Here is an 18,838-nt window from a genome sequence, read left to right on the forward strand (position 1 = left end):
CGAATGTGCTAATTAAGAATGGATGGTAGGGCACTCAAGGTATAGCTCTAGTGGGGGTGGGGAGAGCATAAAAGATGTAAAAAAAAAATTAAAAAATAAATAATTTTTTTTTTGATGAACTTGTTGGCCTTTTTTTTACTCATTTCTTATCCTGACATTGGAGAAGTTAGAACCAAAAACAAAAATAGCTGGAAAAACTCAGCAGGTCAGAAGGTGAAGAGTCATACGGACTCGAAACGTTAACTGTGTTCCTCTCCGCAGATGCTGTGAGACCTGCTGAGTTTTTCCAGGTGTTTTTGTTTCAGATTGCCAGCATCCGCAGTATTTTGCTTTTATTATATTGGAGAGGTTAGATTTGACACAGTTCCTGAGCTTAATAGTGTGAGAAGAACTGAGTTAATGTTAGTGCAGCTATTACTCCAAAGATATTTCAGTTTAATCAAAGTGCCTTCATAGTTTCCAGCTCAGTAAAACATATGAGTCTCTGGATTATGTTTTTACCATCCACTGCTATGAAAATATTAACCAAACAGGCTAATATCAAACAATAAAACAAAAAGATGTTTAAGGCCAATTACAATTTGAATTTGGTCACGCACACGTTATTTTCACATTCACTAATGCTTGGGCCAACCTTAGACAAATACATTCTTTTGGGCAGCAAAAGTAATCATCCCTCATAGTAGTTGAGGCATTGGAGGTAATAAACTTAAGGCAAACAATAGTTTTTACAATAATTAGAGCATAATCAAATTAGAATAAAACCATTGAGCAGTGAAATCGGGCACACTCCCAACAAAGGTTGTTAGCAATCTGATACTCTCACCTCCAAAGGCTGTGGAAGTTACATTGTTTCATAGTTTGCCATTGTGAGATTTGAACTCTTGATCTTGGGGTTACAAACCCAGTACCATAACCACTTGGCTATTTAGGCCAAGCCTCCAAAAGCTGTGGAAGCTGGGTGTCAGTTGAAGTGTTGATCATTAACATGCTAGGTTAGGCTTTCAAGGGGTATGGATAAAAGCTGATTAAATGGAGTTAAGGTACAGCCATGATCTAATTGAATGATGGAATAGGCGAGAGGATCTGAATGGTTCTAAAGACCTATGCCCTCAAATTCAACCTCATCCTCTCATAGGAGTGGGAGGGTTACCCACTAATTAAGAGAAGTAAAAACAGAAAATGCTGGAAAAACTTAGCAGGTTTAACAGCATCTGTGAAGAGAAAAAAAAAGTTAATGTTTTGAGTCCGTATGACTCTTCAGAGCGGCCTTGCTCTGAAGAAGTCATAAGGGCTCGAAATGTTAACTTTTTCCCCTCCACAGATGCTGTTAGACTTGCTGAGTTTTTTCAGCATTTTCTGTTTTTGTTTCAGATTTCCAGCATCTCCAGAATTTTGCTTTTATTTAATTAAGAGTAGATTACTTAAGTGCAGTGGTTGACTGAGAGTGGAGGATGGATTCAACTGCATGTCAGTGACCTGCTTGATCCACACCCAACTGAACTCTGATATTAAGTTGTTGCTGATTTACAGGGTTACAAACAGCAGTAGCTGACTGGTACAAAAAGCACACTTTAAATAAATGCTTTGGCAGGGTGAGAGAAATTGGGGTCTTTAATTAAACTGGTATTTTCTGCATAATATAGAGCCTTTATAGGATTTGCTAAACAGCATTGATTCTCTACCTGGAAAGAGAATTTCTAAACATTTTGACCTCTAAATAGTGATAAAAACAAAAAACTGCGGATGCTGGAGTCTTTGGAAACAGCAAGGCCACCAGTTCAGGCTGCCATGTTGACATTTCTGAGCTGGTATGATAGTGTCTTGTGGTGCTCTCTTATCTATGGAAGTGTTATCTCAAACTACTGAGATCAACATGGAGATAAAAACAAAAAACTGCGGATGCTGGAAATCCAAAACAAAAACAGAATCACCTGGAAAAACTCAGCAGGTCTGGCAGCATCGGCGGAGAATAAAAGAGTTGACGTTTCGAGTTCTGTCGAAGGGTCATGAGGACTCGAAACGTCAACTCTTCTCCGCCGATGCTGCCAGACCTGCTGAGTTTTTCCAGGTAATTCTGTTTTTGTTTGAGATCAACATAGGTCTGTCTGCCCTTGGGTCAGTAAACCGCTCTCAACTTTCACGGGTCCTAAACGTTTTCTGTCTAATTGGTTAATACATCGTATCTAAACTGTTGTTTCTTAAACTATCTTAAAATTGCTTACGAACAGGCAACTGCCTATTTAGATATTTGTGGCCCCCGAATTCCAAAAAAACTTACATGTGGCATGAGTGAAAAATCCCACCCTTTTGATTGTTTCTCCTAATTGCGGCTAAATTGCATGTTGATTTCCAGCAGCTTCGGATTTTCAGCATTTAAAAAATGGCAGTGAAGATTGAGTTTAACCCCCACCCCCAAAAAAGCTTTGTTATCCCTGAGCTGGGTGATGTCACAGATTCCCAATGTTCATCATTTTAAAATCAGCGCTATTTGTAAAACTCTCTCCAGCCCTGGCCCTGAATCTGATATAGTATGTGGTGTTTGTTTAAAGAGTGGAGATTGTTGGTGAAAGGGTGCTAATTTTATGGTTCGCCATACCCATAGGCGTTTTCAAATACTCCGAATTAGTTTCAGTTTCAAGTCTTTTTGATTGGAAACTGCACCAGGGGGCGAATGGCGTTTCATTGCCGTCTCTAAAGGTACCAACAATAAAGTGTTATTTGAATTTTCTGTACAATAATATTTACCATTAGTTCAATGAGGAAAGTTTTTGGTAAAAACAAAGAACTGCGGATGCTGGAAATCCAAAACAAAAACTTCTGTTTTTGTTTTAAGTTTTTGGTAAAGTTTGACGACGCCCCTGGATATTTTTCTAGGACTCGCCTGGTTTTGTTGGGACCCTCTAGTCCGCGAAATTTGGTCCTAGATTTGATTATTTCTTCCGCTTGGAAATGTGAGGAGATGAGCAGGCAGTGTGTTTTATTTAAAAGTCTCATGCACTTACTAAAATTAGAACGAAAATCTCAATTTAATAAATAACGCCATTAAAAGGAGTGGCTGCTGGAGCTTCCCCCACCAGTGTCACGATGGTCAAGATCTCGGAGTCCCGGGTTTCTTTCATTTGCGGAGTTGAGGGAGACCAGCAAGAAGAGGGGCAGTTCAGCTTAGGTTTGAAGGAGAGATGAAAGGATCTAGGGGGGAGTCATGGAGACGGGGAGAGGAGGAAGGCTAGATGGAGCTGAGGGGGAGGGAGACAAAGAAGGGGGTGGGATTAGAGGGAGGGTTATGAATGCATGGGGCCTGCGGATTAAAGGGGAGATGGGAAGGGGAGAGATAGAAGGGGTTAACAGGAGATGGAATGGAGAGTAGGGGTGGATGGGGGACTTGTGAGGATGGATGGAGCCTGGGTGGGAGGGGTCGTGGAAGGCTCCAGTAGGATCGTGGAGATGGAGTGGGGAGTGAGGTAAATGGATATATAGTTGGAGGAAGATGGAGTGAGAATTTTAAAAAGGAGGGGAGATGGAGCAGGGAGACAGATGATGAAGAGACAGGTAGATCAGGGGCAGTTACAGAGAATAAGGGGGATGGTGGCAGTTGAAAATGGGAAGGATATGGAGTGAAATGGAAAGGGGAGGGAATTATGGATGACATGGAGTCATGCAAGATATATGGAGGGGAGGGGTGGAACCAGTGAGAGAGCAGTGAGGGGTTATGAAAGATGGGAAGGGGAGGTGGAAGGCATGATGTTGAGTTGGTTGAAGATGGAGTATGGAGGGAGAAAGAGGAGAGGAGGTGAAAATGGAGAAGTGTGTGGGGAAATATGGAAGGAATCAGGAGGAGAGTTTGATGGAGTTGGGGGAAGGGTTAGTGAAAGGGAGGCATGGAGGAGTAAATGAAGGGAGATGGGAGGGGTAGATTGGGAGACCTTTGCTCAACCTCTCTGTTATCGCTCCAAGAAGGATGGGATTGATGAGAGGGAAAGGAGGAATGCAGGGTTGTGGGAGGGGGGCAAAAGAGATGTGGAGAAGCTGCAAGAGATGGATGGGAAGGAATGTGGAAGAGAGAACAGGGGAGAGATTAGGGAATTGATATGAGAAGTGAGGAAGCAAAATGGATATGGGGAGTGAGTGGGGGAGATGGGGAAAGCACAGGTGATTGGGTGTTTAGCGGGACATTGCCAAGGATGAACCTAATAGGAGAAAAAAGATAAACCAGAGAATAGTGAACATGACATCAAGACTGGATTGTATGAGCAAAGGAAGGCTGAGACAATACCCCATCAATGTGCCTTGATCTGTTCTTCAAGATGGCTCTTTATTAAAAAATATGAATGCTTCCAGTTCCTATGGTGATCATCTTTGTGACCTTGTTAAGTAATCTATAGTGAGTGTTTGCAGCTCGAGGAACTTCAGATCTGAGTTGAGGATCTGGAGTCTGAGCTGCAGACATTGCGCCACATCAGGGAGGGGGAAAGTTACCTGGACACTTTGCTCCAGGAGGTGGTCACACCCCTTAGATTAGGTAATTCAAATTTGGTCTGTGATCAGGGACAGGAGGGTGGGACTGCAGGTGAGGCAGGTTTGGGGACCCAGGGGGTAGCATTCGAGGAGCCTTGGCCCCTGCAATTGTCCAACAGTTATGAGGTTCTTGCAAGCCGTGTGGATGAGAGTGGGAGCTGCAGGGAGGATGAGTAAACTGACCATGGGAACTATTCAAGTGGGGGGAGGAAATAGGAACGTAGCAGTGGTAGGAGACGGTTAAATTAGGGGGATGGATACTGTTCTCTGCAGCCTTGAGCATGAGTCCTGAAGGCTGTGTTGCCTGCCCCGTGCCAGGGTTAAGGGCATCTCCTCATGGCTGGAGAGGAACTTGGAGTGGGAGGGGAGGAATCCAGTTGTCGGCATCCACGTTGGTACCAACAGCATTGATAGGACATAGAAAGGCAGTCCTGCTGAAAGAATTTGAACACTTAGGAGCTAAATTAAAACACAGAGCCTCCAAGGTAATAATCTCTGGATTACAACCTGCACCACGAGCAAACTGGCAAAGGGTAATTAAAGTCATGGAGTTAAATGTGTGGCTCAAAGATTGGTGTGGAAGGAATGGGTTTCAGTTCATGGGGCACTGGCACCAGTACTGGAGTAGAAGGGAGCTGTTCCAGTGGGAGGGGCTTCACTTGAACTGTGCTGGGACTAATGTCCTGGCAAATCAAATAACTAGGGCTGTAGACAGGGTTTTAAACTAAATGGGGGAGGGTTCTAGAGAGGCTTACAAAGCAAAATGATATGGCAGCATTGCAGGGCAGCTGTTTAGGTAATGATTCCCAAAGTGTGACTGGAAGGGACAGTGTACAAACATTGTTTAAAAAGCAGCAAATAGGATCAAAGGGTGGAAAAAAATGGTAAAAAGGCAAATTTAATGGCTCTTTACTTAAATACAAGTAGTATTCAGAACAAAATAAATGAATTAACAGCACAAATAGAGGTTAATTGGTATAATCTTACAGCCATTACGGAGATGTGATTCCAAGGAGATCAAAACTAGGAGCTAAATATTCAGGGGCATGTGACTTTTTGTTTTGTTAGCATGAGATGGAATAAATATATTAGCAAGAAATGATCTTGGATCAGAAGATGTAGGATTCACATGGTGGAGGTAAGAAATAACAAGGGGAAGAAGACACTGGTGGGAATAGTTTATAGCCCCCTTAACAGTAACTATACTGTAAGACAGAGAATAAATCAGGAGATAATGAGGGCATGTAAAAAAGGCAGTACATTAATCATGGGTGACTTTAATCTCCATGTTAATTGGGAAAATCAAATTGGCAAAGTTAGCCACGAGCAAGAATTCATAGAGTGTATTCGGGACAGTTTCCTGGAACAATATGTTGTGGATCCAACCAGGGATCAGGCTATCTTGGATCTGGTAATGTGTAACGAGGCAGGTTTAATAAATGATCTCAGAGTAAAAGATCCCCTAGGCAACAGTGACCATAATTTGGTAGAATTTAGCATTCAGTTTGAGAGTGAGAAACTTGGGTCGGAAACAACTGCGCTAAACTTAAGTAAGGGTAATTACAAAGGAATGAGGGCAGAGTTGGCTGGAGTGGAGTGGACTGAGAAAAGAATTTATCAGAAAAGACAGTTGTTGAACAATGGCAGATGTTTAAGAAAATAGTTCATGACTCACAGCAAAGATATATCCCAGTGAGGCAGAAGGATTCTAGGAAGGGAATAAACCAACCATGGTTAACCAAGGAAGTTAAGGATAATATCAGAAGATTGAAAGAAAAAAACATACAATGTGACAAAGATTAGTGCTAAGACAGAGGATTAGGAAAGTTTTAAAAATCAACAAAAGAGGACCAAAAAATAATAAAGGGCGAGAAAATAAACTTTGAGGGTAAACTAGCAAGTAATATAAAAATGGACAGTAAGAGATTCTTTAAATATATAAAAAGGAAGAGAGAGGCCAAAGTGAGTATAGGCCTCTTAGAAATGAGACTGGGGAAATAATAATGGGGAACCAAGAAATGGCAGAGGAGTTGAATAAAAACTTTGAATTGGTCTTCATGGTTGAAGACACTAATAGCATTCCAAAACTACTAAATAACCAAGGGGCAAAAGGTGGTTTGGTGTTTGGGGGGTGGGGGTGGGGGGGGGGTGGGTAGGAGGAAATAAATACAATAACTAACACTAGAGAAAAAGTACTAGGGAAGCCAATGGGGCTAAAGGCCGATAGGTCCCCTGGACCTGATTGGTTGCATCCTACGATTAAAGGAAGTAGCTACAGAGATAGTAGGTACACTGGTAGTAATCTTCCAAGAATCCTTAGATTCTGGAAAAGTCTCAAAGGATTGGAAAACTGCCAATGTAACACCCTTATTCAAAAAGGGAGAGACAAAACACAGGCAACTATAGGCCAATTAATTTGACATCTGTCATTGGGAAAATGTTAGAGAATATTATAAAGGATGTAATAGCAGTATATTTAGAAATTCATAATCTAATCAAGCAGAGTCAGTTTCATGAAGGGGAAATCATGCCTGACAAATTATTAGAATTCTTTGAGGAGGTAACAAGCAGGATAGATAAAGGGGAACCATAGAAAGGTTACAGCACAGAAGGAGGCCATTTGGCCAATCTTCTCCATGCCAGCCTGAGGACACCCAGGTGCCCTTTCTAATCCCACTTTCCTGCACCTGGCCCATAGCCCTACAGCTTACAGCACTTAAGGTGCAGATCCAGGTACTTTTTAAGAGAGTTTAAAGTTTCTGCCTCCATCACCAACTTAGGCAGCGAATTCCAGACCCCCACTACCCTCTGTGTAAAAAGTTCTTCCTCATGTCCCCCCTACACCTTCTGCCACTTATCTTGAATCTATGTCCTCTGGTTCTAGAATTCTCCGCCAAGGGAAACAATTTTATCCTGTCCACTCTATCTATTCCCCTCATAATTTTGTCCACCTCAATCAAGTCACCAATCAATCAACAAGTAGCTGTAATATATTTGGATTTCCTAAAGGCGTTCGATAAGGTGTCTAACATAAGCTACTTAATAAGATAAGAGCCCATGGTGTTTGAGTATAGTATTTTAGCATGGATAGAAGGTTGGCTAACTAATAAAAGACAGAGTTAGGATAAGGGTGGCATTTTCAGGATGGCAATCTGTAACTAGTGGAGTGCCACAGGGATCAGTGCTGGGACCACAATTATTTACAATATATATTAATGGCTTGGATGAGGGAAGTGAATGTACTATCGCCAAGTTTGTGGATGACACAAAAATAGTTGGGAAGGCAAGTGGTGAGGATGACACAAAGAGCCTACAGAGGGATATAGACAGGTTAAGTGGGTAGGCAAAAACCTGGCAGATGGAATATTATGAGGGAAAATGTGAGGTTATGCACTTTGACAGGAAGAATAGAGGAGCTGAATACTATTTAAATGGGGAAAGCCCACAGAAAGCTGCAGCAGAGAGGGATTTGGGGGTCCTTGTGCATGAATCACAAAAAGCTAGCATACAAGTTCAACAGGTAATAGGGAAGGCAAATGGAATGTTGGCCTTTATTTCAAAGGGAATGGAGTATAAAAATAGGGAAGTCTTGCTAGAACTATACAAGGCACTAGTTAGACCACTCCAAGGATAGTGTGAACAATTTTTGTGCCCTTATCTAAGGAAAGATATGGTGGCATTGGAGGCAGTCCAGAGAAGGTTCACTAGGTTGATCCCAGGTATGGAGGGACTTCCTTATGAGGAGAGGTTGATAAAGTTGGGCCTGTACTCATTGGAGTTTAGAAGAATGAGAGGCGACCTTATTGAAACATGTAAGATTCTTAGGAGGCTTGACAGGGTAGATGCTGAGAGGTTGTTTCCCGTTGCGGGAGACTCTAGGACCAGAGGGCATAATCTCGGAGTAAGGGGTCACCCATTTAAGACAGAGATGAGGAGGAATTTCTTCTCTCAGAGGGTAGTGAATCTGTGGAATTCTTTACCGCAGAGGGCTGTAGAGGCTGGGTCGCTAAGTATATTCAAGGCTGAGGTAGACAGATTTTTAATCAGTAAGGGAATCAAGGGTTATGGGGAAAAGGCAGGAAAGTGGAGTTGAGGATTACCAAATCAGCCATGATCTCATTGAATGGCGGAGCACACTTGATGGGCCAAATGGCCTATTTCTGCTCCCATGTCTTATGGTCTTACGGAAGATTGTGGCCAGAGCTTCTACAATTTTCACTTGTACTTCCCTTAGTCACCTAGGATGCATCCCATCCAGACCAAGTGACCATTCTACTTTGTTGACTACCAACTTTTAAACTGCCTCCTCTATTTTTATCCAATCCAATATTGCTACTACTTCCTCCCAAACTGCTACATTGCAACATCCTCTTTTGTGAAGACAGATGCAAAAGAATCCTTTAGTAGGTCAACCATGCCCTCTACCTCCACAAGAAATATCACCTTTTTGGTCCATAATCAGCCTCAGCCTTCCTTTGACTACTCTTACTTATGCATTTGGAAAAGACTTCTGAGCTCCTTTTTATGTTAGTTGCTAATCTATCTTGTACTCCGTCTTTTTTCCGCAGCACCATTTAGACTTGAATAGAAAAGAATAGCAGGAGTCTACGGGGAGAAATTGTGAAAATGTGGCTAATTGGATAGCTCTTTCAAAGAGCTAGCGCAGGTATGACGGGCTGAATTGCCTTCTTCAGTGCTCTATTTTTGTTTACACTTGAGTTACTATGCTTTAAGGATCGCTCATTCCCATATTATTTCTTTTTTTAGATCCCCTCTATTTTTTATATTCATATAGCTGTTCTGATGTATTATGTACCTTACATTTGTCATTAGCCCCCTTTTTCTTTTCCATTTAAATCTCTATATCTCATCCAGAGAGCTCCAGTTTCGGATGCCCTTCCTTTCTCCCTCTTGGGAATATGTCTATTGTGTACCTGAACCATCTTTCTCATTCATTGTTTTCCCTGTTGATTTTTATTGCAATCCACCTAGATCAGATCCTTTTAAAATTGATGAAGTTAGCCGCCTTCCCGTTGAGTATTTTTACATTTGATTGTTCCTTCTGTGTTTGCGTAAGTATTCCAAACCTACTAGTATGATAAAAACAAAAAAACTGCGGATGCTGGAAATCCAGAATTACCTGGAAAAACTCAGCAGGTCTGGCAGCATCGGTGGAGAAGAAAAGAGTTGACGTTCGAACGCAAGTTCTGTCGAAGGGTCATGAGGACTCGAAACGTCAACTCTTTTCTTCTCCGCCGATGCTGCCAGACCTGCTGAGTTTTTCCAGGTAATTCTACTAGTATGATCACTGTTTCCCCAAGCGCACTCCATGTCATTCCCCAGAACAAGATTCAGCATCACTTTCCTTCCTCATTGGGCTGGAAACACACCGATCAAGAAAGTTCTCTCAATAAGAATCCCTCACCTTTTCTTTATACAATTAATAATTGAAGTCCAGTGTCATAACTACTCTGTATTTCTTGCATCTTTCTGTAATTTGTCTAAATATTGCTCCTCTATCTCATGCTCACTATTTGGTGGCCTGTACGTAAGCTGTTATTACACATCCACAATTTGTTATACACCTGCAGCCCCCCAAGGAACAGTATCTAGGTATTTGAAGTTTTTGTTGTGTGAGTGGAACTCTTTTCTTTTAAAAAGAGGGCATCTATATCTGCCGAGTTGGTATTGGCATTGGTTTATCAATATGTCAAAGTAGTCCTAGTTTCCAGCAGAAAAGCTGATCATTTCAACAGGTTTTTTTAATACAGAAACATTACTACTCCTTGTTACATTAGTGTGTTGATTAATTTGAGGAGTTTCTTTTCATAGAAACGGAACTGAAGCATATGATTACCACTGCACAAATCAAATCTCCAGAACCATAATGGGTAGGTGTTGCAATAACTACGTATAGTTTATTATAGATGCCTTAATATTTTATTAATTCTATAACAAATACTTTTAATTACTTGTAATACTTGTAACAAATCTGTTAGTAGATATCTGCCTTATCTGTTTTGTTGTAGTTCTAAACATTGCAGAGCGTACTGAGACAGTTAATTTGTGGGATTTCCTTTCATAGGAACAGAACTGAAGTATGTTATAGTATTTCTAGCACAGTCAATGATTAGGTTGTCTTCTAAACTCATTATTCTCCCCACACCAAGGAATAAATTGTTGTCAATGGAATGAAAATTTGATGGGTTCTATAAAGGGTGGGTGATTTGTTCCAGTAAAGACAAAGATTTTATGGTGCTTCTGTTCAGTTGTTTTCTCTTATTCTCTATATTTAATTTTAATGACTAATTTCTATGCATCTAATTTAATTACTAATTTTAATTACCGATGTCTTCTGCCTACAATTGACAGTGTTGATGTTCAGGATATTCAGGCACAGATTCTTCACGCTAAACCCTGACCTGTGAATGTACTCTTAGCATCTAGTCTCTGCACTTGCTCCTTCCTTCTCTCTGCCCTGCATGCACATTTTACTGAATTTAACCCAGTCCATAGTTTACACCCACAGAAAGATTTGCATTTATATAGCACCTTTCAAGTTTTCAAAGTGCTTTAATGGTTGCTGAAGCCAATTTGTATGTAGTAAGATCGTACAAGCAGCAATGTGATAGTGACTAGATAATCTGCTTTAGTGATGTTGACTGAGGGCTAATTATTGGTCAGAACACCAGGGCTAACTCCCATGCGCTTTCTCAAAATAATGCCATGGGATCTTTTACATTTACCGGAGACCCAAGAAAGGCCTCAGCTTTACGTCTCATCCAAAAGATGGCACCACTTAACAGTGCATTACTCCCTTGGTACTTCACCAAAGTGTCAGCCTGAATCATAGGTTCAATTCTCTGGACTTGAATCCACAACCTTCTAACTCAAAGGTAAGAGTGCTATCAACTGATCCAAGACTTAGCATGGATTATTTGATTGTAGCATGGATATTCTACGAATGAGGTTAGTTGAAAGTGAAACTTTCTTAGAAAGTTTTTCTTAGAATAATACAGCACAGAAGGAGGCCATTTGGCTCATCATGTGTGTGCCAGCTCTTTGTAATGGGGTATCTAATTAGTCTCACTACTCTGTTTTTAAAATAGAAAATACCATAAAGGGGTAGCCTTCTGTTTCTGGCTGAGTTGTGGAGATTAAGGATATTTTTAAAAGATCATGCACCATATTTCCTCAGCAAAGTAGGCTTTTCTGCTTTACTGTGATATTGTGGATATTTTCTATCGCGTTATAACCAGTTCAACTTAACTCACATTGAGTTACCTGTGGTGAAAAGTGTATAGTTTCCTGTCACTTTGGTTGCTTAGCTGTAACTATTGCAGCTTCAAGCTGATTGGCTGCTGTACCTTAGAGTCAGCGGTAAAATCAGGTTCTATTACAGTTTACGCTGTTGCTGCCTGTGCAGAAAGTGAAGAGAGACACAATAAACTGTCTTAATCTGCTGTGAAACCATTTATTATGTTGACCCATTAACAGGACTAACAGCCCATAATTTAGAGAATCTGATTTATATATAAAGGCTACCTTATTTGAGTCCCAAAGTGGGCATAATGGGCAAGTTTCTCTGAATTATAATTTGGTGATTCCCATAGAAAATGAATGATGGCCTTTTTACACTTGCTCAGTACTGAGAAGGGATATTAAAAAAATAATTGAAAATTTTTCATGTGGTGCACTGATTTTTGCTATTTGAATAGAATGAATAGATGAGGAGGAATTTCTTCAGTCAGTGGGTGGTGAATCTTTGGAATTCTCTACCCCAGAGGGTTGTGGAAGCTTAATCATTGACCATGTTCAAGACAAAAACCTATAGATTTCTGGATACTAATAACATCAAAGGATATGGGGATAGTGGGGAAAAATGGCGTTGAGGTAGATGATCAGTCATGATCTGTTTGAATGGTGAAGCAGGCTCGATGGGCTGAATGGCCTACTCCTGCTCCTATTTCCTATGTTCCTAATAATTATTTTGTTACTTAACAGTTCATAAACCTTATTCAAAGAGTTATAATTTTACAAGTTGTAGTTGTTTGGTAGTAGTGCTTGGATGTTGCTGAAGAAAAGCGATTTTTTGCCAAAGCATTTCGTCTTGCACTCATCAAGGCAATTTGCAAGAATAACAATATTAGAAAAAACAAGTTTATACTATATGAAAAGAGAGTGTTGATTGGTTATCAGCTGGACTCTGGTAGAGGTGTTGCCTTGGAGAATGCATCAGGTGATGGCGACTTTTCAGCAATACTCAAACTGTAAAGTCTGGGTACCATAGGCAGCTTGATATGTAGGGTACTGAAAGCCTGAATTTCATATGTTCATTCAAACTTTCTGGTTTCAATTGTTTGCAGAGGCGTTATTAAAGCTACAATTGGAAGATTGGGATGAAAATCATGTGCGAACCTGGCTGCAATATATTCGGGTCAAGGATAAACACGTACAAACGTTGTATAAAGAGCAAGTCACCGGTGCAGTGCTACAGGTGATAAACAAAGAGGAACTTAAAGACTTGGATGTAAAACGTGGTCAGATACTACTGATTTTGAAAAAAAGGGATGAACTATTGGCTAGTCAGAGATCAGAACTGGCTCAGTGCGGCACAAGTGAAGTAAGAAAGCAAGGAAAAGCTTCTTTAACACAAGATAGTCAGAAAGACGCTCCCAGTCAAAGATTACAGACAGAGCCTCTGCCAAGTGAAAGGAAGTTGAAAAGTCAGGATCATATTGCTGCATTAGCATCAGATACGCTGGAGACTTCTGCTGACTCACAACACATGAGTACAATTGAAGAAAGTGTGAAAGAAAATAATCCTCAGATTCGATGCAAGCCTCACCCATTTGACAAAGATGATATCAACCTTAAATATGTAAGAAACCAAGTTCTTCCTCCAGAAACTGGGGTTATAAATTTAATTTGCCCCTGTCATGAATATAAATCACTTGCCAAAGCTGTAACACTAAACAGACAACGGCTCCAAGTAAAATTTGCTCATGAAGTTATCAAATTTGCCTCTGGATGCATGAATGTTCGAACTAATGGTACAATACATTTTGGGATTGAGGATAGCAATGGAAATTCAGTGTACACACATGGTGAAATAATAGGTGTACCTGTCGAAGATCACAGCATCTATGTTGATGCATTGGATTACATAGAGAAATGCTTCCCACGGTATGGTGAGGATGCAAGACTTTGCATTCGGCCACCCAAATTTGTGGAAGTGATCAGCAGAGATGGAACTGAAGGAAGATTTGTTATCGAGATTGATGTGAACTCATCAATAAAGACTGTGAAAACCAAAATTTATAGAGTTCGTCTTCCAAATTTTAGTGAAAAGAAAAATAAAGTAGAATATGAGAAAGTAACCATCTACAGAAGAAATGGAGCAAAAACTGAACCCATTTGTGAGGAAGATCAGGATGAATTTATTTCAGGTATGCAAGAGAGAGACACAAGAAGGGAAGCAGCAGAAAACTCAGAGGAGCAAGGCAACAGAATCTGTGAGGATCTAGGAAGAAAATTATCAGTACTTCTAACCGGTGGGAAGAAATACATGGATAACAGCCAGTGGTACCTAATTGTTATAAACAAATGTAAACCAGAAGATTTACAGAAGTTAAACTTCCTAATACATATGAATATTTTTTGTGTGTTTGACTTTGATCCTGATTCTAAGACCAGTGGCTTCTTTGAGTACTACCTAAAACATCACACAGCCAATGTTCACTTCTTACAAGATTACAGATGTGAAGACAAAGAGAACATGAACGACTTCAGGAAACATTTGTGCTTATTTGATCAAACCAGCTGGATATTCTGCAATGGGTGCAATGATTATGATGGTGATGAAAGACCAAGTGATGTGAGTACCTGGGTAAAGAGCAAAAAAAAGCACCTGAAGAGGACAGTCTCCCTGATCTGCAATGAAATTCTACCAGCTGGTTCCTTTGTTGTACTTTTCCTCCTTTTGTCACCAGTAGAACAGCCTCTGGTGGACACATTCCACGAATTCTATGCAGAAATGAATGGCAGAAATGACATCATTTGTATTGCAGAGTGTGCCGACAACTATCGGAAATGGGCCAATCTTGCACAGCCTTCCTGCAACATTGAGACTATTGACAAGATGAGCATTGTTGGGATGAAACTAAACCATGTAAATGACACAATCCAAACAATGCTCCCAACGTTAACTGACCGTGACAGATATTTACCAGTGTCAACAAGGGGACTGTGTTTACTCAAAACTGCAGATGAAGAAAGAATGTTCACACTCGAAATACTGAGTGTCGATCAGTGTGAAGATTATAAAATTGATCCTCAGGACCCAGAACAAATCACCAAAATTGAGAGAGACTTTTACCGGGGTGGTAAAGTCAGCTGGCTACATTTCATGCTAGCAGAGAGAGGGTTTTGTGAACAGGTAATACAGCGAGATGCTTACAAAGATGTTATTAAAATTGTCAATGGGATGCTAAAGAGTTCATCAGAGAAGCAGTTAGTTGCCACAGTATATGTATTTCATCATCCTGGCAGTGGAGGAAGCACCCTAGCACGACAGGTTTTGTGGAATTATCGAAAGGATCTGCGATGTGCAACTGTTAAGCCATCGTGTGCTATTGGCAAAATCTGTGAACATGCTATCCAGTTGCTTGAATATGAAGAGAGTGATTTCAATCAATGCTTACCGGTATTACTACTTGTTGAGGATGCCGATGAAGATTACTTTGATGAAATTAAGCATGAATTAATAGCTGCAATTGGCTGTAAGGCAGTCAATATTGTGAGGCCTCTCTTCATAATTTTGAACTGTAGGAGATCCAATAATCCTGAAAAACAGTGTAAAAACATCCCACTGGAAGCAGTAGCTGTTACCCACAAATTAACAAAGGAAGAGAAGAGAGTGTTTTCTAACAAGCGTAAAAAACTTGAGGAACACTTTGAACCAGAGTTTATATTGACATTTGTTCTAATGAGTGAGGAGTTTTCAGAAGAGTACATCCGGGACTTCGTGAAACATTTACTAGAAGGCATTGACCGCTCTCATCTTGTCACGCGACTGATAAAGTATGTTGCTTTGCTGAATCATTATGTGGGGAATTCAAACATTTCACTGTCTCATTGTGAAACATTTTTGTGTCTTGGTATTCAAATAGATCACTTGCGCCAGCAAAGCTTTGAAATCTCTTTGAATGATCAGGCACGCCTTTTGTTCATACACTTCAGAGACTGCACCACTGAGATTAGATCAATCCGAATTGTGCACCCACTTGTTGCAAAAGAAATACTGTATCATTTATCAGATCAGCCTCTGAGTCAAATTGCGATGGACCTTCTTCAGGAAAAGGCATTTCTTAAACACCGATTTGCTCGTGATGAGTTAATTAAGTTTATTAGAGACTTGTTCATACGACGTCACAAAAGGAGCAAAGGTGATAGTACAGATACCATTTTTTCTCCTCTCATTGAAGATATACGCAATGAGGAGCAAGCTTCAGAAAAGGCTGTGGAAGTTTTGACAGCAGCTTATGAATACTTTAGGAAAGATCCACATTTTGCACAGCAGCTTGCTCGACTGCATTACAAGGACAAAAATTTTGCTGATGCTATAAAGTGGGCTGAAGATGCAAAACGTCAGCTGCCATTTAATTCTTACATTTTGGACACAGAAGGACAAGTGTACAGAAAAAAGCTTAATGTACTGTTTGATCTAACACACTTACGAGCTGAAGAGGTTACTCCTGACAAACTTACAGAAGCAATAAAAATAGCTCTCAAGGCAATTGAATGTTTCAGGGCTGCTCAGAAGGCTGCACAGTCAGAGGCAGATTCTATGAATAATGCTGGCTTTGTTGGTGAAGTAGAGGTTGGATGTCATTTATTGCAACTTCTTTCACTACTGCACATCTTTGAAAAAGATAAAGATGGCAGCTACACAAAACTGACAGAGTATCTTCTGGGTAAAGATATTCCTGAAGAAATTAAAGAGCCTTGGAAAAATTTCCATGGTAAATTGAAAGGCCTGCAAAAAGGAATACATGAGGCACTTGAATGGATATCTGAAGATTCAAGCTATTTTCAAACCAACAAATGTGAAGATGAAACCAGTAATACAGAGGACCCTGCACACAACCCTAGGAAATGGCTAATAAAGAAAACAAAAATATATGCACGTTATTTCACTCTTTCAGAACAGGAAGAGCAAAACTTAAAACAGAGTTCCAGCTCTTTGTCCTCACTGGTTAGACAGCTACAAATTTACAGATATGGCGGAGGAAACATTACAGCAATTTTTTCACTGTTGTCTGACCAAAAGACTGATCGTGCTGTAGAAAAATTAGAGAAAATAATCTCCCTGTATCCTGAAGACCATCAGAAAGAGAAACTAGACCTGGTTGATCTTGTCAGCTTCACACTTAGTCACATTGCACTAGCTTGTGTGGCACCAAGGTCTTCAAAGCTGCTAACATATCAGAAACTGAGGGAACTTAGCCTGCAGTTTTCGAAAACTAAATACAACAATTCAAGTGCCTGTTTTTTACTCACTCTATTGTATTGGCCTGATGAAGCTTATGACCAGGAACCTAATGAAGCCAAAGGTAGAATCTTAAATACAGCACTTGAAACAATGAAAAGACTGCATGACATCAAAATGAAGAACTTGCCTTCCAGAAAAATGCAGATCTATACGCATTTTTTCTTGGGAAACGGACATGGGTTTGACAAAATTGTTCATAAAAGTTTACTTGAAAAGTTAACTGATAGCCGCCTAAATGAAAGAAGACTGAAGTGGCTTAAAGGAGATGTGTGGAAGAACCCCAAGGTCACCCAAAAGTTGAAGCGGGTGAAAGGCTGGACAGAAAATGGATCCATATTCGTACGTGGTCACTGGAAGCAGAACAAGATCAAAATCTTGCCGTTGCATTTTCCATCAATGCCTCATGGCAATGAGAATGTAACCTTTTACCTCGGCTTTACGTATGCTGGACTTTTTGCTTGTGATATCCAAGTGGAACGTTAAACTGAAATATTAACCCCGCCCCCCCCTCCAGTCTGGTTCTTGTCCTACTTTGGCAGGAGCTGCTGGATTTATTTTACTGGAATACTTATCATGCATTACTTTATTTTCCTGTTAACATAAGTTTGCATTTTTCTTAAAGTCCAAATATTATATTATTTCTAGCTTAAAATTCTGACTTTTAATACTTCAGAAGTGATAAAGTTGAGGAACTTTTTAAAGTGGCTGTTTTAAATCCGAATGATTCTCCACTGGGATACCTGATTTCAGGTTACAGTCTCGATTAAATGTCTGGGTTACATTTGTAGCCTCTCCTGCATTTTTTAAGTACCTTTCAGGTAGGTGAATGGAGGGCAGGAATTGATGTCATCCTCAAATCATCTAGACTGACCAATGGCGATCTCTTGGATTGCAAGTGAACATGGAGGAAAAACTAGAAAAAATAAATGAATTAAGTATAATAATTTTCTTAACATTCAGCAACAGAATAATTAACCTGTACTTTACTATGTTGGTGTAATTATTTTTCTTTGGGGCTTTAAATCATTTATATGTTAATTTTACTCATTTTGTTTTAGAAGAAGTAATAATGTGATTAGAGAAATACTTGTGGATGCTGCAAGGATTAAATAAAATATTGAATTCGTGCAGTGGTAGGAACAGATTCTGTAATTGAAAATCATGGCTAAAAGCAACAATTATCATCATTCTAATAATTGTTAATGCTATGTAAATGATATAGTTAAGGGTAAACAGGTGGTGGGTATTGATTGATTAGTTAGTTGTCTTTGAGCACGTATAAAAAGGGACTGATGGTGCATCATCACCCCCAGAAATGATGCTTTGATTTGATTTTATAAGTTTCCTTTTGAAATTTTGATTTTTTGTTACACTACTCCTCCTGAGGCTGTCACCCCCTATTGTTAGTTTATTTTTGATTATTGGTTTTATTGAAAAGAGACTATAAAAAGGGACTGCTGGGGCACTGAGGGGATTAGTAAGTAGAAGCCAGAGATCTGTAATGCTGCATTCTGTGAATAAACCTACTATCAAGGACAGGATCTGTGTCTAGCTTTGTATTTCACAATCTGGCATGGATCTATTTAACAATAATATTGTCATTTGACAGTTACTTTCAGACTTTTTAAAGTTGTAACAAGTGCCTATAGTCATGTAGTTATTAACATAATCAACCCATTAAATAATATAAAAACAAAAAACTGCGGATGCTGGAAATCCAAAACAAAAACAGAATTACCTGGAAAAACTCAGCAGGTCTGGCAGCAT

The 18,838-nt window shown here is 39.9% G+C and overlaps 1 protein-coding gene and 1 long non-coding RNA gene across 7 annotated transcripts in view; one reads left to right on the top strand and one right to left on the bottom strand.

Moving 5' to 3' along the window:
- LOC121293893 overlaps positions 1–2,368 on the bottom strand; it is a 53,297-nt gene extending 50,929 nt beyond the window's left edge. For all 4 annotated transcript variants that reach the window (XR_005946636.1, XR_005946635.1, XR_005946633.1 and 1 more), the window contains exon 1: positions 2,282–2,368. This is a non-coding gene — a long non-coding RNA (uncharacterized LOC121293893). The remainder of the gene's footprint in view (positions 1–2,281) is intronic.
- samd9l (sterile alpha motif domain containing 9 like) lies at positions 2,042–18,609 on the top strand. 3 transcript variants are annotated; one of them, XM_041217334.1, is made up of 4 exons: positions 2,042–2,071; positions 9,087–9,184; positions 10,351–10,409; positions 12,885–18,609. In XM_041217334.1, the coding sequence occupies exons 3-4, from the start codon at positions 10,406–10,408 to the stop codon at positions 17,552–17,554; spliced, it is 4,674 nt and encodes a 1,557-aa protein (XP_041073268.1). In that variant the 5' UTR covers positions 2,042–2,071; positions 9,087–9,184; positions 10,351–10,405; the 3' UTR covers positions 17,555–18,609. The 3 variants fall into 3 exon arrangements, with proteins under 3 accessions (XP_041073268.1, XP_041073267.1, XP_041073266.1); XM_041217333.1 differs by lacking the exon at positions 2,042–2,071 and adding an exon at positions 2,095–2,118; XM_041217332.1 differs by lacking the exon at positions 2,042–2,071 and adding an exon at positions 2,619–2,700.
- Positions 18,610–18,838: the final 229 nt, after the last annotated feature.

This window comes from Carcharodon carcharias, chromosome 22 (assembly GCF_017639515.1).
Source record: "Carcharodon carcharias isolate sCarCar2 chromosome 22, sCarCar2.pri, whole genome shotgun sequence".
NCBI lineage: Eukaryota > Metazoa > Chordata > Chondrichthyes > Lamniformes > Lamnidae > Carcharodon > Carcharodon carcharias.